This window comes from Phalacrocorax aristotelis, chromosome 1 (genome assembly GCF_949628215.1).
Source record: "Phalacrocorax aristotelis chromosome 1, bGulAri2.1, whole genome shotgun sequence".
In the NCBI taxonomy this organism is placed as follows: Eukaryota; Metazoa; Chordata; class Aves; order Suliformes; family Phalacrocoracidae; genus Phalacrocorax; species Phalacrocorax aristotelis.
Window position 1 is genome coordinate 203,789,318 of NC_134276.1, and position 22,513 is coordinate 203,811,830.

The 22,513-nt window shown below is 39.0% G+C and overlaps 1 protein-coding gene across 8 annotated transcripts in view; it reads left to right on the plus strand.

Annotated features, from left to right (window-relative positions):
- ATXN7L1 (ataxin 7 like 1) overlaps positions 1-22,389 on the plus strand; it is a 119,444-nt gene extending 97,055 nt beyond the window's left edge. For 6 of the 8 annotated variants that reach the window (XM_075081380.1, XM_075081382.1, XM_075081384.1 and 3 more), the window contains 7 exons: positions 1,315-1,397; positions 2,253-2,509; positions 4,809-5,001; positions 7,434-7,555; positions 10,727-11,666; positions 16,409-16,483; positions 19,742-22,389. In XM_075081380.1, coding sequence (XP_074937481.1) covers positions 1,315-1,397; positions 2,253-2,509; positions 4,809-5,001; positions 7,434-7,555; positions 10,727-11,666; positions 16,409-16,483; positions 19,742-19,783 — 1,712 coding nt within the window. In that variant the 3' untranslated portion in view covers positions 19,784-22,389. Of the gene's footprint in view, positions 1-1,314; positions 1,398-2,252; positions 2,510-4,808; positions 5,002-7,433; positions 7,556-10,726; positions 11,667-16,408; positions 16,484-19,288 lie in introns of all 8 variants that reach the window. The other 2 variants (XM_075081381.1, XM_075081388.1) reach the window with 1 other exon arrangement.
- The last annotated feature ends 124 nt before the right edge of the window (positions 22,390-22,513 follow it).

Here is a 22,513-nt window from a genome sequence, read left to right on the forward strand (position 1 = left end):
TCAGTGCCAGCTGTTTTTCCAAGCTCGCTTCTTGGTTCGCCTCTGCTGATAGGTTGATAACATAACCATTTAAAGTTTGGTTTATTATTCTTAAGTCCATATAGCAGAATACATAAAACTGCTAGTAATTGTGATATCTGGATGACAACTGTTGTCCAATGTAGGCTACTTGGCCTCCTGTTTCTTCTTCCAGCTGTTCTGCTTGCTGTGATGCTGTCATAACATTGTAACATAGCTGTGAATTGCTGTCTTCATCTTAGCTCCCATTTGTTTGTTTATAGAGAATTTTTAGATCCTCAGATTAAATGTTGCATTTGAGTACCGGATGTTTATTAACTCTGAATGTAGCACCACTGTATAGTTAAAGTAGGCTTTGGCAAATAGTTTATATTCCATTACCAAAGAAAAGCAAACCAGTTTGCCAATTTAAACGTGATATCAAGGTGTGGAAAGATAACAGTAGGTTTGTCTTTTTTGGTGGCATAAATGAAAAAGTGTAAAATTTTTTAAGCTCTGTAGTGCAAACCCTAAAATTATGTTAACATAACCTAAAGGCGGTGATGCTATCTGTGATATATAAATACTAAAATATTAATGAAAATGAAATATGCAAATACAGCATATTAAATATTAATGCACTGTTCATGTTAATCATGAGTAGAACTTATGTAAATGCCTTTTTTTCATCATCTCTGCAAACTTAAAACTCCATGCCTCCCTTCACTTAGGGAAGTAAGAACTAACATATACATTATTTTTACACCTATTTGGGGGACAGTTTTAGATAAGTTTTGTTTTTAAAACGCCACTAGTAATCTTGCATTAGTTTTTGAGACACCATAGGCTGTTTTTCAGAGTTTCTGAGTATGTCAAAGAAATGATGTTCAAAGCATTTCTGATTTTAAGTCTGCATGTGTCTTAGCCAAACTCAGATGCTAGGTTTGCAAATGATGTATTTCACGGCCTCAGAAGCAGCCAGCGTTAGAGGGGGGAACTGAACTCGCAGGCATTTGGCTTGGTCCTGTGTTTGGGCCACACTGTTGAGCACAGCTCTGTAAGCAGTTATTTCTGTGAAGTCTGTGACTGAAATCCCGCTTTAAATAGTATGAAACATGAAAGGACAAAAAACGCACAACTGTGAGTGATGCGCATCACACTAGTGATTGGTGCTGGGGTTGGGAACAGTGGTTCAGGTTGAGCCTGACTGAATTAAGTGCTATCAAGCAAAAATTATAGCTGTTCTGGTTAAAATTTCTGTAACAATCTTTTTTTTTTTTCCTTTTTTTCCCCATACCCCCAACCCCCATCAAACAGAAAGAGAATTTGACCCAAACAAACACTGTGGAGTACTGGATCCTGAAACAAAGAAACCTTGCACAAGATCGCTCACCTGCAAGGTATTTTTCTTAGAAGATAAAATATCAGATGCTTTGTTATAGTTTAAATCCTACCACAGTAGTTTGAGAGGTCATACCTGCTCCTGTCTTACAGACAATGGGTATGGTATTCAGGCGCTGTCTTCAGGTAATTCTTTTGAGTAATTCTGTTCCTTTGAATCAGAGCATCTGCATTATTCCACTGATATTTCTAAAAAGATTTTTTTTCTTGTCATTTTGTTATGCAAAAGCATTAACGTTTCATGTAGAAGCACAAGTATTATTTCAAATGCTCCTTTTTTGGTTCCTGTGTGCAACCATGTTAAAGTATAGTCAATTTTTAGTAAAAAATTAACATGATTTTTGTATAATAAATTACTTGGAGGCTGCCCTTTGATAGTAATAAGTCTCATGTCAAAAAGCAGCAGCAATGTAAGACGTTTATAATGAACATTTGTATGTGTATGTGCTGCTTGTCAGTAGAGCTGATCAGTTAAATTTGCTTTAAATTGTATGCACATTTTTCAATCCAATGAAATAAATTTTTTAATTGTAAGTTAAGAGCTACAGTGACGTTACTTCTTAATATTTTAAAATTATTGGAATTATATTTTCTGTTTTGGAAAAGGTAAGTCAATAGACTCTATTAGATGAAAATTGTTGCAAAAAGTAATTTTAGCCTTGATGTTGGCATTTCTTAAGAATGGCTTCATAAATTATCAAAGATAATGTGGAATAACAGCTTTATTTCCATAACTGTGGCTAAAGTTGTTTGAAGTAGATTTTATCTTTTAGAGTTGTGGTGTATCAGAAGTATAGAGGACTCATAAACAATGTCATGCACACACAAATGCTTTTTAACCACCCTATTTTTAGACTCATTCACTTAATCATCGACGAGCAGTTCCAGGCCGTAAAAAACAGTTTGACATCCTTCTAGCTGAACACAAAGCTCGATCCAGGGAAAAAGAAGTTGCAAAAGACAAAGAGCATCCACCATCTGCAAGGGAAAGCTATCAGAGCCAGCCCACACCAGCACAAGACTCTCTGTCAGGATCTTCAGTGAACTCTGGGCAAGAATCTAAAGTAACATCTCCTGCAAAATCTAGACCACCAAATTCTGTACTTCCAAGGTAAGCAGTTCCCCAGCGCGGAACACTGCATCCTGAAGATGCTGTAAGAAATGTTGTAGTCTGTCATATAGCTTATTTTGTAACCCTTTGATATTTATTTAGGCTATTGCATGATAAAACATATTAATGTAAGAGATTTTCTTAGCAGTAGAAGAAAAACTGCATTTATATTAACCTTAATCTGTCCATGGTAGCCCGTGATCTGATTGGGAATGGGGTAAGGAGTTGTGTCCACCCTGCGATGGGAATCTCAGACTAGCTGTATTTTTTGGCTGAAATGGTCGGTAATAATTAGGAAAGTTTACATTCAAGTCATACAGGCACATTTGGGAGCAAAAGTCTATTTACATGAATTGGGGCAGGTACTGGTGGTGAAATTCTCCACGTTTATGTAGAATTTTTCTCTGCAAATACTTTACCAATTACATCAGGGGAATGTCTTGTAAAAAAAGGTGTCGTTCGGTGCTAAATGAGAAATGTAAGCAGCTAGCTCTTAAAAGTATTGACTTGAAACTGTCCATAGCATGTCTTTCCTCATTTTGAAGATTTTTCTTGTGAAGGACAAAACCAGTTTTCAGACAGACAATGCGAACTTCTAAAGGCATCTCTTTAGGAAAACTGATTTGAGGTATTGGATCTCTGAATTCTGCTTATCCTCTGGTAAACTTCCCATATGTTTTGGTTGGTTGGTTAGGGTTTTTTTGGTACTAGTTTTGACTGGAGTAGATAGAGCTAAACAAGTTGGTTTTGTTCATATTTATTTTGTTTCACATTTCTATTCTTTGCAGAAGCCTTGGTCAGGATTGGGTGCCCAGTTTGGGGCTTTTGTACTAAGACAGTCCCTGTTTCAAAGAGATATATATTGTATTTATCATCTCAAGTCTTACAGCTATTTCCACTGTTTTCGGTGTGTTCATCAAGCCATAATGAAATTTTTTTCATACAGTGGCAGAGGTGGGTCTTACAGGGTTTGAGTGAAAGGGCAATGAAAGAATACCTGTAGATAAATTGGTATGAAGTCTGCATAATTCTTGTAAAAGGAGTGACCTTACGCAGTCCTTACAGAGAGGAGCACAGAGGGACGACAGCGAGACATTGTTTTTTGTAGGTGTTACAGTCGAAGAAACAAAACTGGAATGCGATTCAGCGAGGGTCAGCTGAAGAAATAGCAAAGGCAGTGGTACACAAGGAGGAGGATTTTAGCAGTCATACGTTGTGTTTGTACAGTCTACAGTACTGTTTCTGCTGCAGTGCCTCTGTTCTGTCTGTTTTTGCAAGCAGCTGTGCCAGAGGAAAGCCTCGCTACCACTCTGCTGGGAGCCAGCAAGCCTGCAGCTTTGCTGCTGGAAGTGGTTATGTGGGTGCTCCCTGCTCTGCTGAGGCAAAGCTTGCTGGTTTCACTGGAGATGGCTTGGCTTGGCCTGGCTGGCTTTTCCTGAAGGCTAAGGAGCACTCGCGCAATCTATCTCTTGCAACAGCAACTGCACCAGTTAATTCTAGCTGATGGACATCGTTGAGCAATCCCTGCTCAGTTCAGAAGAGGGCACCTGTCCACAGTTTTAGTGATTGCTGTGTCCTGATAGCATAAATTCATGAGATTGAAGAAGATCTTCAGATTTTGCTCAATGCGGACATCTCCTCCAACCTCAGAGGTCCACATACATACTTGGTCGTACAGACTGTAATTGAGAACCCTTTCCACCCCCACTTCTAATATGATTTGTTTCCAAGCTACATTTGAAAGGCAAGGCACCGTTGTGCCGTGTGGTGCAAAGGCATTCCCACTTTGTTATCTTGGATTTTAGACAAAGGTAAAGAAAACCTACCTGCTGTAAGAGGTTCTCCCAGTTACTTCACTTACTAATCCAGCTGTAGAGGATGTCAGCTAAACACTCTTATTACATTTAATAAACTAATTTCATTAGTATTTCGGTATGAAATGAAGTTTCATAACTGAACCCTTGGGATCAATCAAGTAGGAGAGTAATGATGCAATGTAAGAAGATTTTACACATGTGATTTTTGTTTGCATTTTTAATACACTTTACCTCTCTCAAGATCCTAAACTCATCTTCATGGCAAATTTAAAATTTCAGCCAATACAAAGGTGCTGCTAACATTAACTCAATGATAACCCGTGATATATTTCTGACAAGACCAATTGTCAGCTGTTCTGTGTCTTCTACTGTCCTTCTTTACATGGTCATTTCTGGTATAATTTACTCTGACGCTTGGCTCCTGCAGGTGGGTTTGCAGAGCCTTTGAACACTGATGATTTAAATGTATATTCTCCTTCTAGACCATCATCTGCAAATAGCATAAACAGCAACAGTTCTTCAAACCACAGTGGGTATGTACCAGAACTGCCACTGCCTTCCATGGGAGGAGATTTAACGAGCAGATTGTCCAGTGATGAAGGAGAAGCGGATGGAGCTGAAGAATCTGAGAAATTAGACTGTCATTTTTCTGGACACCATCCCAGGCCTCTTGGGGTATGTGTCTGTCTCTGGCATGCCTCACCGTTATTCTTACATAATTAGAGACGGGAGGGAAAAGAAGTAATTTAGTAAAAATTCTTACATTCTGAAACTGTATTCTAAAGAGAACAAATACATTTGACAGCAAATGGTATGGATGGGATACGGTAGGAGGAGAAGACTGGTCAGGGCATGTGACAAACATTGCTAGGTTGCAGGACAGGACGAGCAGCAGAAAATCAGAAGTTCTGGTTTTTAGATTTTCCTATCTGTAGACTGCAACTTGGGTGTAATTCTGCTAATCTGTGAAAAAGTTGCACTGTTTGAATTGACATATGAACAGATAATCTCTTTGTTGTCATAGTTCTTACAAAACTGTACCTTGCAATTGGTTATAGTTCTGAAAATCATAGGGCAGCAAAGGGCTGTTACAATGCTTCGTTGATTTTTACAGTCTGGTTTGAAGCAGTAATATCATTTACGTGAGTATATGTGGACATAGAAGCTATTGCTTTGCTTAGCTAAAAATGGAAAGTCTAGAGCATGGCATAGCCCATCTGCTCTGGCTTAAGTATGTGCTTCTCTGGCAGCTGGTTTTGTCGTTCTTCCATGTTAGTGAGAAATCTCATTGTAAGTAGTAAGAGCTGCCTTGTGGCGTTATCTCTGCGGCATGAATTTGTTTACACTGCACAGACCAAGAAGCAATGGGGGAACTCTTGAACTTCTAAGCAGTTGGTTCTCATGAAAATTAAGCCAAGGAATAAAATTAATGACAAATTCACTTACGTGTTTTCCATATGATATGCTAAATGAAGTGAACACTGATAACTGTAGCATTGTCTATATTCCCTAGAGCAAAGGAGAGCTTGTTACTGTCAGACACCAGGAAAAAGTGTGAGCTGAACATAAAATGACTGTCAGATGAAATTCTGTATTTGGTTCTTACACAAAAAATAACAATTATTCTAGTGCGCATAGTACTATGATATGTGGTAACCTCCTACTTCCTTGGAACTCTTGTGTTCTGCTTCATTTTTGCTGGCTGCTTCTTTATTAATTAAAAACTAAAGGCTCACTGTATATGTGCCCACACAATTTAAAAAAAAAAAATCTCAGTGCAGCCAGTTCTTGTACAGGCATCATCAGTGAGGCATGGCCATCAATAGCCATTTTGGTTTAGGATCCTAGTTCTGTTTCAAGGCAAACCCCACTGACTCATCTTTGAAATCTTAGCATCTCTCAACTGAAGCAGCTTCTGGTAGTGCAACTGTTCTTAGTCACTATCAATGTGAAGACAGAAAAGGGTGTGAGTTGCCTTCAGCACGGTTCACGCTAACTTGCTAAATTTCATATTGATGTGGACTGTTTTCATTGCGTGGTCCCCCTCCCAGCGAGGTGGTAGTAACCAATGGGGAAAAGGCAGTAGCTTCTTAAGCTGCCTCTTACTGGTAACTGCTCTGTATCACTGGGAGGTGAAGCTAGTTTATCAACTTAGGTGGTGGTTTTAATTAACCTGTTTAACCTTGTCGTGAAACAGACTTAAGATAAACAGTTACAGTCACCGCTCGCTGTCCGTTAGGCTGAAAAGTACTTTAAACGGATGCTTTTCTACTGCATCAGTAGCTCTGCTCTCAGCCAGAATTTGTGTGACTTCGTCCCTGCGTGATGGAGAGTTGCCTTGTTTTCAAAAGGTGATTTATAGCAGGTTTCTCTCCCTCAACTAGGTGTTGCGGCACTTCTCTATGTAATGTGAGACCAGTAAGACTGAACTGAAGGAAGGGTAGATTCCTGATCATACCATTTCAGTGTAGTAGGACTTCTCAGGAAGTTCTCTAGAGGAAGCGGTGCAAATACTCTTGAGCTCTGCAGAATTCTTAAAATATTTACTACTTCTCTAGATGATTGTCGTACACTGTGTAGAGTGTATCTGATGCTCTGTTGTAGCGCAGGTGTCATGGATGATAATTTTTTTTTTACTGAAATGTCTCTGGTTTGTTTGTTTATTAAATAGATACTAAAGATGCTCCCATTGCACCTTTTTCCTCTTCAGTTATATTTTTATTCCTGTTACACAATTAAGAGATTTAATGTGCACAGAACAGTGTAACTCTCATTCCGAGGCAGTAAGAGTATTATTAGCCAGAATTCCTTCCTTAACAGTACCTCAGTATTTATATTCTTTCCCTGTCACACATAGGTACCTGATAGTAAACTGACTTGTTAATCAAGTATGAAGGATACTTTACACTAAGCTGAAACATTATGCATGTATTTCGTATCTCGTGCAAAAAGTACTTAATGCTGCAGATAGTCAAAAAACACCTTTTTAAAGGTGTTTCATATGCATGATACAAGTTACAAAGGTGTTTCTTGATCTACAAATGAAAATTATTTTATTATGTAGAAATATTTTTTTATAAACGATGTTGAAATATGTTTTCTTTCAGTTTTGTTCATATGGCAGTCGCTTAATGGGAAGAGGGTACTATGTCTTTGACAGAAGATGGGACCATTTTCGATTCGCACTAAACTCCATGGTAGAAAAACACTTGAACTCACAGATGTGGAAGTAAGTGGCATTTTTACACTTGGTGGGTAGTTTTACATTTTTAGTTCTGTAAAACTTTTAAACTAAACACTCCATGGGAAGTGTTTGTAAAACTACCTCTGTATTGAGGCGTAGCAGTGACACGAGTACAGATTTTGTCTTCCCTGGTAAGGAATATGCAGCACAACAGAACAATCTCCTATCCAGTGTAAATTTCTGCCGGATTGAGGACTTATTTTAGTCCTTCTGAATCTGGGGAGGAGTAATTCAGTAGTTCTGTTAACATTACTTACAAGCATTAAAGCTCAGTGTTCTCTGGGTTTGGAGATATACGTTTTGATATCATATCCTTTTATAACACACAGGTTAGATTTTGCCTAGATTTTTACATCTGTATCATGCACCCGTATCACCATTCAGACTTTGCTCCGTAAGATTCATGCACTGTAAGATAAGGAACTCGGAACACATTTGCCTGTGCGTAAGATGGAATATGATCAATTTGTAGTCCATAGTGCCCGTAGTGGCTTTGGGGTCTTAAAATTCTGATTATTACTGTTGAAGCACCTCTGTATCATGTACACAGGCTCCAAGCACTATAGGCTTTGGTCACACAGATACATTAACATAGACTGCACTTCTAAAAAAGATGCTAGTTCTTAAAAAAGAATATTTGAAGAGCTCCTAGCATGTGCAGATAGGGTTGATTTTTTGGGGGGTATTCTGCTACAGAATATGCATTCTTCTTCCAATGTAATGACACTAAAGTGCAGTGTTTCATGTCACTGTTTATTATCAGGACTGTGTTATATTCATTGGATGCCAGCCATTAGATAAACAAGGTTTGGTTTTTATTTAAATATATTTTTGAAACACTAAAGCTTGGCTTGTTTGACTAACCTGGTAACTTGATGGTAACAGTGCTACTGTGCTGGGAGACATAGTTTGGAAATGGTTGGGTTTGCCATAAAAGGGCCAGCGTCGTGTCTGTTTAGAGACAGATCATGCTTGATCTGCAAAGGGTTCCTCTCTCCTGCTTTATAAATTTGGCTGTTGACTAGTGTTTGTTGCCTTCCACAAATAAAACTAATTTGGTTTCCTTAAATAGGAAGATTAAAACTTGTTATCTATTGGCTTTGTCAGGAGAAAAGATACTCACGCATCTGAGAAAATGTGCCACGAGTACCACTACTGTCATGAAAAACACAAATAACCTCTATAGTAGTTATATGATACAAGAAATAAACAGGCCTCATCCTGCTCCCACTAAATCCAATTGTAAATGTTTTCCCAAATGCTAGCTGTTTATGTGATCTCTAATATTTTAATGAATTCCACGCGTACTTACTTGTCTCTGTAACACAGGAAGCTCACGGTGCTTAACCCCTATTGTACTCTTCTGTTGTCCTCAACCCTCCTCTGGACTGATCTTTTCCTGTCTTCCCCAAGCAGGGTATGCGTAAAGCTGTTATTTTATAACCAGTGCTAGTGCAGTTCTGTAGCAGCAGCTCATCCGGCTGAGACAAGGGGTAGAGAGATGCAAGGCCGTATTTTGAGAACAATAATGACATTTACAAAGCACACTTCATCCCTAGTTCTCAAAGTACTTTATAAAGGTGGTTAAGAATTACTGACCCTTCTTCAAAAATAAACTGAGGAACGGATCTGATAAGCAGCTTTGTTCGTGTAGCAAGTCACGGGCAGTAGGACCCCCTCGTTTCTGGCTGCGTAGACTGTATGTAATCCCTTATGTAATTGTGCCGTAAACAGTGTCCTGTCTGACAGTCTCCATAGGAAGAATACCAGGAAAGAACACTTGTAATTAGAATTTGATTTGTGATAAAACAGCATACCCAGTGCTGCTCTCTTATCATACTTCTTTGAGGGCAAGAGTAAGCCTTTAAAAACTGAAAAGGTGTCAGTAGTGTGGATAACAAGGGCAGAGTTACAGTGATGTTCAGCTTCTTAACAAAGAGAAATAGGATTAAACTGTGAGTTAAATTTTAGTCCAAATAATGAGAAAAGCTCACATGATAATTTTCCAAGAGACATTATAGTAGTCTGGTTCTTTTTTAACACTGGACTAGATAAAATAATAGAAGATGGTGGGTGAGTAGAAAGGAAGGTGAATACATTCTACTAATTTCAGAGTTAATATTAAATTCTATTCTCAAAATAGTATTCAACTAGTTATTAAGCTTATCAAGCATTGTTTAATGATCTGTCAATTTTCCAGTATCAGTGAAATTAATCAATAACTTATCTAGTTAATCCTGTCTAACCAGCTCTCAGTGAGCTGTTGGGAATAGCACTGCAGTGGAGAGGGATGAGCTTTCCTCCTTTCCTCTTTAAGCTCAGTGATAAAGTGCTTCGCAAACCCCCAAACTGGCTCACTTACTACCTCATCAGATCTAACCTGTCAGTTTAGGTTGATACTGAAACTGTTCCACAACTTGAGCTTTCAAGCAAAACGCATGCAATGAGTGAAACATAGTGACTAAAATGTTTATAGATCCCGCAGCCAGGCATTTTATTTGCATTTTTAAGTTGTTTGGTAAAATAGGAGAGGGGAAAATAGGAGATTAAATTTGTAATAAAGTGATTAAATTGTAATACTATGCATTTCGTTGCTACATGGGGCCCTTGTGCTGGGTGGAGCTCAGTTCTGGTTTAACTGAGTTACACAGTTTGGGGCTCATGTACCATGACAGAATTTTATAGGGAAAATTATGCTGCATAGTTCTTTACATAATCATCTTCTGTTAGGTCTCCGCTGCCTCCATGGATTTAATGTGCCTCATTTCAAAATTAATTTTTAGGAAAATACACTTCATGACCCAGCTTTCCTGAATCCTTACAATATTAAAACACATGTGTTTTTGGTTTTGTTGTTTGTATTAAATCCCAAAGAACCTCATAATGGAATTGCGCGTTTCAAAAGAAGGGGGAAAAAAACAGAAGTAAAAGCATTTTAAGCTGTTGTAGAATGCAGAGCTGATCTTGAACTGTGAATATTCAGTTATATGTGGTTGGTAGAATAGGAATCAAAATTAGGATGAACTAGGTTTGCCTTTTTTTTTTAAGAAGGTTGTCCGTCCCAGAAATCAATTCCTATCTGCATTGTTTGGATGGAATGTTTTATGTGTCTAAAGCTTGCTTTCTTTCCCTGCCCCCCACCCCTTCTCTATTTAGGAAAATTCCTCCTGCGGCAGATAGTCCCATGCCTTCTCCAGCAGCACACGTCTCCACTCCTTTTCCAGCATCAGTCTTGCAGCCTTTCAGCAACCCCAGTGCGGTGTATATTCCTTCAACACCTATCACTTCAAGAATCACTTCTTCCTCTTACATAATGACATCAGCCATGTTATCAAATGCAGCCTTTGTGACAACGTCAGATACGAATTCCATTATGTCACACACTACAGCTTTCCCTCATGTGGCTGCAAGCCTAAGTATCATGGACTCAACTTTTAAGGCGCCATCGGCTGTGTCACCCGTGCCAGCAGTCATCCCTTCCCCATCCCACAAGCCATCCAAAACAAAAACCAGCAAATCCTCAAAAGTGAAAGACCTGTCATCTCGCAGTGACGAGTCTTCAAGTAACAAGAAGAAAAAGCCGCAGTCGTCATCATCATCATTATCTTTGCAGACATCTTCCTCATCTTCATTTTCAGGGTCCCACAAAAAGAACTGTGTCCTGAACCCCAGTTCAACTTTGAACTCCTATCAGGCTACATCTTCCTATAACAGTATGTCTGTGCACAATACAAATAACGGAACAAGCCCACTCAGTGCCAAATCGGAGCCCTCAGGACGGACTTCATTATCAAGTAGTTCAACAGACTCAGTGAAACATATGAGCATGGTAGTAAGCAGTATTGACTCTTCTAACCTGTCTGTATCTTCTCTTGTGCACCACTCAGGGGACCACTCCCTGGGAGCACATAACGCAGTGTCTTCTCTACCCCTTTCTTTCGACAAATCAGAAGGAAAAAAACGTAAAAACTCTAGTTCTAGTAGCAAAGCCTGTAAAATCACTAAAATGCCTGGTATGAATAGTGTTCATAGAAAGAGCACTGCCAACCTTATTTCTGCGGTGCCAGATCCTACGAGCAGCTCCATCTCTCGGCAGGTAAGGGACTCTTCCAGTTATTTTTTTGCAGGGCATGTCTGACTTAGTTGAAATATTTAATGCATTCTGAAAATAAAATGTTTGCTTCGGATTGCTTTTCATCACATGGCTTACTTTCTAGGTTCATACAGAAACGTATTTGTTTTGTACCAATCATAGAAAGATGCTTTGAGAGTTTAAAATACATATACATAGATATCTATACTTTCTTAAAATATCTTATGAGATTTTTTTAATTCAATTAATAAAGCAGCCATTTGTATCTTTGAAAGTAAGATTGAATGTCCAGAGTAGATACATAATTCTTAGAAATTAATTTTGGATCTTGATTCTCATCTCGAAATAAATTGTGTCATTAAAACAGGAAGATAAGAGTCAGCATTTCTGTTTGTTTCTTTTCCCACACTTGTTGCTGATTCATCTTCTAACATTACACAAGCCTCCTCATTTCTCTTATGTAAAATGCTTGCCTCTACCTTTCCCTCTGGGGAGAGTCCAAGATGCCTGACCTCAGGTGCTGCTTCCTGTTTGAAACGGGAAAAATTAAGAAATTAGGACCTCAACCAGATGGCCTTTAGTGGACATTTGGTTATCTTTTTTAATGTGCGTGTGTTCAGAATATTGAAGTTGGTACAACAGATAAGGTTACACACTCTTACTTCATTGTCACTAGCAACAGAGCTTTGACTTCTCCTTCAGTAATGCTATATAAAGGCAAGTAAAGTAAAAGGCATGTGAAGTAAAATTTGGTGGAAAAACTGCCAACGTGATCTTTATAAAGATCTCCTGTTGCATTCTGCTACTGTGTCCAGTGCTGTGCAGTGCACAGGAACAAAGCTTGGCCCTGGCCTCTGGAAGACAAAACCACAGCAAATAGAATACCTCAGAAAATCTAGAGAAGGTAGCTTAGGAGATTTTTTCGTTTGTTTCTGAACTTCTGTGAAACTCTCATTTCCTAAGGATATCGCACATAAAATGGAATTTGGAAATAAGAAGGGTAAGATCTCAGGCAAGGCAATCCATAGGCAATAGCAGACAGAAATGGTAGGGAAGAAGGGAATAAACTCATTCTGAAACTGCTGTTTTGCAGGCAGAATGAAGGTGTCAAAGAACAGCTTAGCAGGTGTATTTTTCCCTTCCCTACTTCCGGCAGAGGTGCAACTAAGATTACTTGTTTGGCTTTTAAAAATTGGTAGTGGCATTGTCTTTCTGTTTTAAGCCTTTTAAATGGGTCCTGCAATCAGAACTAATCTTATGTCACTGAAGTCAGTGGGGGATGCTGTAAATTCTTCATTGTCACACACCTGATTTTTGAAATATGTTTGTCTCCAAAAAGATTAAATTGCCCTGAGATATACTATCGCAAATGGGAAGAAAAAGCAAGTACAAATTGTTACTTTGGTACAAACATTGGTAGTAGGAAGTGGATTGTATCCTCTTTTCACAGTGCGTAGGCTGTGTCTGTAGCTAGCGCAGCCTGAGGAAGTCTTAGAGATACATGCAGGAGGTTCCGAGTTCAAATTCTGACTCCCCTAGTGACTAAATCTGTTCCTGTGGGATGTTTCTGGTCCAGTTTGTGACATATTTTAGCATGTTGCACAGTAATGGAAGTAAATAAACCATGAAGAATCAAAATAGAGGTCTTCTCTGAATATTTGTAAATTTGTGAGTATTACTGATATTTTTTCCTTAAGTAAAAGGTTAAATGTGTGTAATGATACATAGATTTTTAAACATAATGCTTTTACATACATGTACAGCTATACATGTATATATGCCTGGTGTAGATATGTAAAAGTGTAAGCTTTCCCCTTACGCTGCTGTTTTTGGAGCTGCACTGGTAATCAAAAGTAGGAGGTGAAGTGGAGTTGATTGTCTTTCAGATGTCTGGCTGGCAGCTAATTGTCTTTGTGTCAATGACACTGAATTGCATGTGATAACAAAATAGACATTTCCTACTGTTTACTTGTGCTATCAATAAATGGAATTTGTACCCACTTAAACATATGGGGCAAATAATATTACATACTTTATATGTGAATATTAGAACTCTGGAGAATGCAACACCTGAAATCCCCTTTAAGCTCTGCTGTTTTGAATTGCCGTGTTCTAGAAATGCAATCACAGTAAAAATACCACCAAAAAAATCAGTATTACTTAAAATCTTGTTCCTGTTCCCTGATGTAATTGCTCAAATTAAATTAAGAGAATAAGAACAGAAAAAAAAAAAAAGGCAAAAAAAAAAAGCAAGCGCAAATTGACTGGTGATAGGCTCCGGGTTTGGTTTTTTTCTAATTTGATTCAAGTCTGGCCTGGGTAGATAGCAACTGAAAGCATTAACCATTGGGTTTTGAAGTATACCTTATTTTTTAAAGAAAAAAAGGGACTTAAGTCCTGGCCTTACCCTAATCCTTTTGAAGTGATGCTCCCATTGTTAGACCCAACACAGCTGGGAGTCTTGTTTACATGGAGTGCTGTAACTGTTCAGTCTTTCTGAATTTCCCTTCTGTCCTGGAGTGCTGCCCTTCCAGCTCTAAGTGAAGGTAGGATGGTAAAGCAGCTCAAAGCTGACCACAATGCTGCAAGCTGTGTTGCTGCTTCCTATGTCCTATTTAGAGAGTCAGGCCATTAGTCCTAGGAGCACTGAACGAATGAAGCCTAAAGAGGTGTAATATTCCCTTTCATGATTCTAGGATCTCAGCAAGTCACAGAATCACGGAATGGTAGGGGTTGGAAGAGACCTCTGGAGATCATCTTGCCCAACCCCCCTGCTTGAGCAAGCACACCCAGAGCAGGGGGTACAGGAACGCATCCAGGTGGGGTTTGAATGTCTCCAGGGAAGGAGACTCCACAGCCTCCCTGGGCAGCCTGTTCCACTGCTCTGCCACCCTCACAGGAAAGGAGTTTTTTCTCAGGTTTAGGTGGAACTTCCTGTGTTCAACTTGTGCCCATTGCCCCTTGTCCTGTCATTGGGCACCACTGAAAAGAGTCTGGGTCCCATCGTCCTGACACCCACCCTTTAGATATTTATAGGCATTGATGAAATCCCCCCTCAGTCTTCTCTTCTCCAGGCTGAACAAACCCAAGTCTCTCAGCCTTTCCTCATAAGGGGGATGCTCCAGCCCCCTGATCATCTTGGTAGCTCTCCGCTGGACTTGCTGAAGCAGTTCCCTGTCCTTCTGGAACTGGGGGGCCCAGAACTGGACACAGTACTCCAATGTCAAGTCAATGTCTTAGTGGCTATTTTTCCATTTAAAAGATGGATGCGTATTTTATTATGAAAGGGTTTTATTAATATTATAATGGTGGATGTAGAGAAGAAGGGTTTGTCATGATGTTCTGAATGGATAGGAAAGATGTTACAAGGTTGAATCTTTGGTCAAGATTTGTGTATTGAAGGAAAGCTTGATGTGGCACATCACTACCTAGAGAAGAACAGCTGTGGCGTGCGAAACAGCAGGCTGGAGGGAACAGGGTAGGCAGAGGCCTCCTACCCTTTTAATTTTTGTGCACCACATAAGCTGCCTTCAGAATTGGCTGTAAATAAAAACTTTAAACATTTCTTCTGGATAGAATGTGAACAGAGGACACTGTTTTAAACAGTCACTGTGAAAAGGGGCAGATATAGATAGGGAGACAGAGGCTACCTTACACTGTATATGTAAAAGCGCAGAATAACAAATGACGTTGCAGAAGGGGAGCAGAAAACTGTAATGTTGGTGAAAACCCTGCCAGCCAACACCACAGCCCCATCTCTTCAGTAAGGAACTTGCACCTGTATTTCTCACTGTTTAGAAGACAGATCCTTGCTACCTCTTCATCAAATGATCAAAGCTGATGTTACTTGAAGTCCACCGACCTTGTGAATAACTATTCAAAATCCAGTCACCTGCCATTTGAAGGCAGGTGTCCACGGTTAATTTTTACCAGCCTTGGATCCCCTGAGGAGCTGCTCCTCTGACTCAGCAGCTGTCTCCCCTTTTGCATCACAACAGAAACATCTATGCTATGTTTATGGGTCGTTGTAGAATAACCTCAGACAGACTGCTCTTGCAGAGTGCTGTAATCTGTCATGCATTGAAATGTGCAGATTGAATATTGCAAGGGCTCATCTTAAGTACTTTTAAGATGCATGGATGTGTACTGGCAATTTGCACTCATTCCTGAAGAAATTCTCTGATGCAGTAAATTGATACAATTGCAAATTTAAACCTCTGGAGCTTGATTCTTCTGGTTAATATTTGCTTTACTGAGCAATAGTAAATGAAGACTCTAAATGGAAGAAAATGGAATAGCTTAGGGCATGCTGTGGTGGTTGGCCACTTGCTTTAAACTCCCCAGGAGCTGGGAAGGTCCGCTGGGGAGGAGTCTGTGAGCCTGAGCCCTCTGTGTGCTCTCAGCTGCTGACTAGCTGCGCCAAGTGACTGCAGTAACTAGAGAAACTAGTATTTCAGTGTAGAGAGGTGGGGTTTTACAATCCATATTCCCCCGGTAACTGTTTCTTGTGTTTTCTGACCTGTAATAGTATTTATATGCCTTTTAAGAGTTTATTTAAAGTATACAGGCTCTGAGAGGTAATTATGATTCTATCTGATAAAGTGTATCTTCTGCAGTAGCAAAATACCTGTGTTCCAAATGCAGAGCAATTAGTGCCACTTTACACAGGAAGGGAAGGCCATTACCAGCATCTGCATTCAACTGACAAATGTGCCTCTCACTACTGCTCAATTAATGTCTTTCAGATTGGAAAAAATAGCAGTGTAGCTTTGTCACAATCCAGTCCTTCGAGTACATCAAACCCTGTACACAACAGACAAGTAAGTTGCTTCAAAACTAAAAAAAAAAAGGTGTACTGAAGTAGTCTGTAAGCAGTTTTGAAATATTTTATGCTGTATAACCTTAAAATACAATTTCCTTATGAATACAATTCTTTATGGAAGCTGTCTTTCGGTGAACTAATATTAGATTTCTCCTTTCACTTAATTTTTTTTCCAGCTATTTTCCCCTCTGAGATTTATGATAACAAGTTTTCTGCTTGTTTTTCACCACCTGTAATATGCCCCAGGCTGGCTTACGTGCTGCTCACTGGCTGTTGCTTTGGTGACACAAACTCAGCAGCAGCAGAAACTGTCTGTGCAGGATCCAGCTACGCTGATGTGGTTTTTCTGTCCAACTTCCCCTGCTGCGTGAGATGGCACAGCAGAGTCCCCAAACTGGCATAGAAGGGATGGCATTTAAAAATAGGCCAGAAGTGAAAGCAGCAAAGGCAGAACAGAGACGGGGCACTTGACTATTCCAGAGAACTAATCTGAAAGCAAAACTAAGCTAAGCATAATCTGAATTCTTCTTAGACTGTGAGAAATCCTTAGCGCTCCCACCATACCTGTTTATCACACAGACAACTAGTCAGGTAATTAAATTCTGTAACTCAGCTTTTTTGTGAGGCCAGGTCCATGACCTGTGACCCGGCCCTCATCTGTCTGGAGGACTGATAGACTAGTTTATTTTTTTTAATATGGCCCCTACTCTTTGACTCTCCCACTTGAGTAGTTTGTTGAGAATTCATTATGAAGATCTTTGGTGTGAAAAGGTTCCTCACCTCAGCAAGGTGTAGTCACAAGTAAACAAAAATTCCAGAGGATTTTTCTGTACATCCAATCAGTATTTTAGACTTCTGTTACATACTCCAGCTAAATTATACAGGAGTAGTTATTCCAAATGGCTGTGCTGCTCGGTTTCTGCTGTGTAGACACAGCAAAGAAATAGTAATGATTGTAGTAGTGATAACCCACAACTGCATCCCTGTTAAAATACTCTGAATCGCTCGCATCTTGAGACGAACTGCCACATGGTGCTGAATGCAAAGCAGTATATGTGTGGAAGAACTACTCTGAAGGGGTAAAAAGTGGAAAGTTTCTTCATACTTCTAAGGAGTGGCATTTTCCTGTGTGAGAGGCTGTCATCCAACTGCCAGTAACAAATGTGGGATAAAGCTGTTCTCAAGTGCAGAACTGTTTCTGCTTTAACCTCCTGGTCCTGTGTTAGTATTAAATACACAGGACCTGAGGAGCAGAGCTTGTTGGGATCTGTTGCCTGGATCCCATGGGGAAAACCTAACAGTACAAAACATTAATTTTGTGGCAGCCTTATGTAAACAGAGGCTATTGCTGAGCTTTTAAGCTGCCCTATTCCATAACTTCATCAAAATAGAAGTGCTTGCTTGTTTTAAGTCCCACAAACTCTGTATTGTTAAAAATATGTTTCTGTCAGTTTGGTAGTTGAACATGGAGCTCAGAATACAAATACAAAAGAAAATCAAGATGTATTAAGTTTCATTAAACTTTTTTTTTTAAACTCTAACACAGGATTTTAGTGTTTGGAACCATGAATAACGATTACCTATCTAATGACTGCTTGTCACTGTCAAAATAAATCTGAGCTGCTTTGTTGAAAGCTTCCATCTCCAATCTAGCAACTAAAGAGTCACGGAATAGAATTTTAGTCGAACTGTGCTATGATATTTCTTTATAAAGGTGTTATTAGTTAGGTCACAGCAAGTGGATCTGGAAGTATCTGCTGTGGCAGTAAAGATATTACTGGGGGAACCTGAGCGCTCTTGCTTGTAATGTTAGTGCTGTTAGAGCCGTGATAATCAAGGAGCCCAAGTGAAGCAAGGTCTGTAGGCAGACAGTCGCTGCTGTGCACTGGATTTTATAGTTGGAAAAAACAGGCACGTTTTCACGAATACAAGTCAGAACAACAGACTTTCAACAACGCAGTTTGAAGCACAACTGCAGCCATTAAGCTAAATGTGAACAAAGAGCAGTTACTCAGAGCTTCCTCCAGTGCGTTACCTGGTCAGGCAACCTGTTGGGGCTGTCTGCTGGTGCAGAGGGGGCGTTGGAAGCGAGAAGATTGCTGCTTCTCAAGAGAAGGGAGAAGGGTCCTTAACTCATTACAGGCTTCAGTGACTGGGTGAGAATGAGGGATTCAGGGAATTGCGGCAGGCTGTAAACCCTGTCTCGTTCAAACCTACAATGGCTGCGTGCAGCCCTCCTGAGACAGCTAGCTTCCCCGCTCACCTTCCAGCGGGGCAAAGCCACCGGCCACTGGTAACTGGGTGTTTCCCATTACTGAGCTGTGAGATAAAGGTGCCCTGTGGTTGTTTTGATTTCACACAAGTAGGGCTTTTTTGTTGTCTTTTCTACATTTGTTGAAGCGCATTGTGCTGTTGGGTACTCCTGCGGGGGACGGGTGGCTCCGAGGCTAACTGTGGTGGGCCTGTCTGCTCTCTCCCATTGCGTTAAACGCAGCCAGGTTAAACTCAGACAAGTTGTTTGCAATTCATGTTAAATTTGAATGTTGCTGCATCTATTTGAGACCTGAACAGGGGCTTGTATACATAAAAGCATGCCTGTTTTTCCAGCTACTGTTGCTTTAATAAAAAAATACTGCTTTTCCCTACAAAACCTACTTAGTTTTTAACAAATATTTGTGGAATGGTAGTTTCACAGTCGAAGTATTTGTGCCTGTTAATACAAATTATGTGTTAAAAGCTTGTTTTCTCCAGATTTTATCCTTGTTCCAGGTTTATAACTAATCAAGTGTTTTTGTCTTCATAGTGTTTTTAGGTGCCTGAATGTGTTAACACTTCAAGACCTCAGTATGCGGTGGTTTTTAAATACTGAGTAACTAGATCGGTTTATTAAGGGAAGGTGACAACGTGTATGCTGTGTGGGGATTCCTTGTGCATGAAAACATGCTGTGTAGAGGAAAAGATTCTTCAGCGTTGTCCTCTAATTGCTGCTCTTTATTTGTAATGATACACCAAGTTAATGAACGGGAGATGCACCAAAGCTTGCTAAAATCAGACGGCCCCAAAAGGAAATACGCTGTTTATTTGAAGCACTTCCTTTTTTTAAAGGTCTAACATAATCAGTAAACAGGGAGGGAATTTAGTTCAGGTACTTGAAATAAATTCCTGCTTTGAGTTCTGTCAGACGCAGATGTTATTGAAGTGTTCTGTGCTGAAAGACATTTTGTGATTTTGAACCTGGCTCTGGTTTCTCTTCTAGAAGACATCAAACCGGACTGGTAGAATAAGGACTCTTCCGTAACAAGGAAAAGGAACCAGCCTATAATCTCTAGCTCTCAGCAGCCCTACTCCACAGGGTTTTTCTTTTCTATGTCCTGCAGATGGATTTAACCTTTTATGAATTTGTGGTTTTAAAGAGAATTAAATTTACAGAAAACTGTAATAGTGATTTGTTTAGTTTTTCACTTGTATTTGCCACTGATCTGTGCGTTCCGCTTGGTTATGTTTCATGCCTTTCAAGCTGTTAGCGTTGCAATGCTCCCTTTGTTTCCTTACCAGAACACAGCAGACATTCCAAAAAAAAAAAAAAAATCCAGATCATGATTTGAATTTCTTTAAGGGATCTCCAAATTTTTTCATTAAATAAAAATTACAGTAATTCTGTATTTAAGCTTGTCCTATGGATAAAAATTGAGTGCATTTCTTAGTAATTTGCAAACAGCTGGGGCACTGCAACTTTAGGGACTAATCCTGACTGGTGCTCTGTACCTCCAACGTTTAATAATTTCAGAGGGAATTCGGAGTGTTCAGCCTCCTCCGGGATCAGGCTCTTAAGGAATCTATACTCCAATCGACGCATAGAGGAATTTTGCACCCAACTGTGATTAATATTACTGGGGGCTCAATGGGTAAAATCCCCATACCTTGGTGGGTTTCTAGACCCTTAAGACCACAGCGCTCGGTAACTTCAGTAAACAGTTTGGGGTTTGCAAGGACGGGAGTTGAGCAGATTGGCTTGCATTAATAGAATTGCACTGACAGTGTTTCTTATAGGATTACTGAATAATTTTTTAATAAAATATAGGTTTTATAATCAGGAAGCCAATACTAGGTACTGGACAATAGTACAGAGGAATTAATTTTTATTTCTACAGTGTTAAAAGTGCACTTATATGCTGGTTTATTTACATCTTGGGGAAAGGTGAGAGACTGCAAATAGGGAGATTATTACTACTTTCTTTTTTAAAAAAAGAAGGCTTAAGGCAAATTTTAAGACTAAAAATGTTTAAGCAATTATAAACAAGGCTAGACCCTTTGAAAAAAGTTTAGAAATATTCTTAAAATAAATTTTTATAGTGTTAATTTTGTAATAATTTATGTTTTGCTATACTTCAGAGCTAACTGACCGGTATAGTTTCAGAAACAGTATGAAACTTAGGAAAGTTTAAGCAATGTTTATATTTTTAAAATGTTCTTTGAATTATGTTTTTATTGTACATTTCTTCAGACTGAAAAATGTGTACATATCTTTGTTATTTTTGCACAATTTTTGTCTTGTTCAGTTTTAGGAGCAGTACTATGTTGATTTTTTTAATTTATTTTGAGTTATAAAACTGCAGGAGTTTAAAAATCTCAGTAACAAAGTCATCCTCTGTAATCAATGAACTGCTATTTCTAGGTGTTGCGGGAAGACAGTGGTTGTGAGATTCAGTGGTTGCTTCTGAGAAAAAATGCTAATCCGTGACCGAAGGAGCAATTTTGTAGTTTTAGGAAGCTTTAGCTCTTTCCATGCATCTTTTAATTGGAAAGGTGGAATATGGAGCCTGTCCTTTGAATGCTGCTTCAGTTTTTTTTCAACTGGCTTACACCTGACAGCATTTCAGGAAAGTTAAGCGCCAGGTAAAATCCCATGGTGTTCTTTCATCATCAAAGAATCATTATTTAATTCTCTGTATCAAAAATTTCAGCCTGAAAAGTGAAATGGCAGTAAACATTTGGAAAAAATGGATACAAACTGGACCAGCCTATAATGCATTATTAGTGTAGCATTCACTCGGTAGTTCTTTTTCTTCCCCTTTTGCCTGAAAATCTTGTGATTTGTTTCCAGCAATAGAGGCTCAGAAGCTTTGGTTGTTACACATACGCAATGCATAGGCCCGTCAGCCATAAAAAGCGACTTGGATAACTTGTATGCCTTCTTTTGTATCGATGTAACAATTGTAAATAGTGCTGATTGACCTTTGTAGAGAATAGTTTATACAGCATATTCTATTATTGCTGATTCTCAGTGAACTATTGTTTTAAAAAAAAGAAGAAAAAAAGAAATTTTTCTATTTACACCTTATATTTTGTTATGCTGTTGACCCATGGCACTTTAACAAAACTCTGTGGGTTTTGCATAGCTGGTCAGTCATGGGATATATTAAATAACTGTTGTTGCACAGAAATAAATTTGCACCTGCTATATTGTGCTTTCCTACTACAGATTTTAGAACCTTTTCCAGAAGACTTTTGAAGAAAGCATGTCCAATCATTCTAAGAAAAAAAAAAAATGCCATACTTGTACAGCCAATTTCTTTTCTACAATCCATATTTTGTAACACTAAGTATTTTCATTCTTTGTCCTGCACCTTTATGTATTAGCAGTATCAAATAGAATTCATTCCATGCTTGTGATAATTGTAAGCAGAATAAATGTCTAAAGTAGGTGTAAATAGTAAATTCTATGGCTTACAGTTTAAAAAAGGAAAAACAGAACAAATGTATCTGATTGATACTGCCATGGTTCAACACCGGGCCTGGAGATATTCTCTAGTGAGCGATTGTATTTTTTTTTTTGCTTTATTATTATTATTTTTTTTTGTAACATGGCTTTGTAAATAAAATAATTTATATGTTTGTAAGAAACAGATGGGTTTTGTCATTATTTATCTTTGCAAAGCAAAAATGGTATGTGTTCCAAGACTGCCCTTTTTCCTCCCAGAGGCTGAAATACACTGTGCGACAGCCAGCACTGAGGTTTTGACTGGAG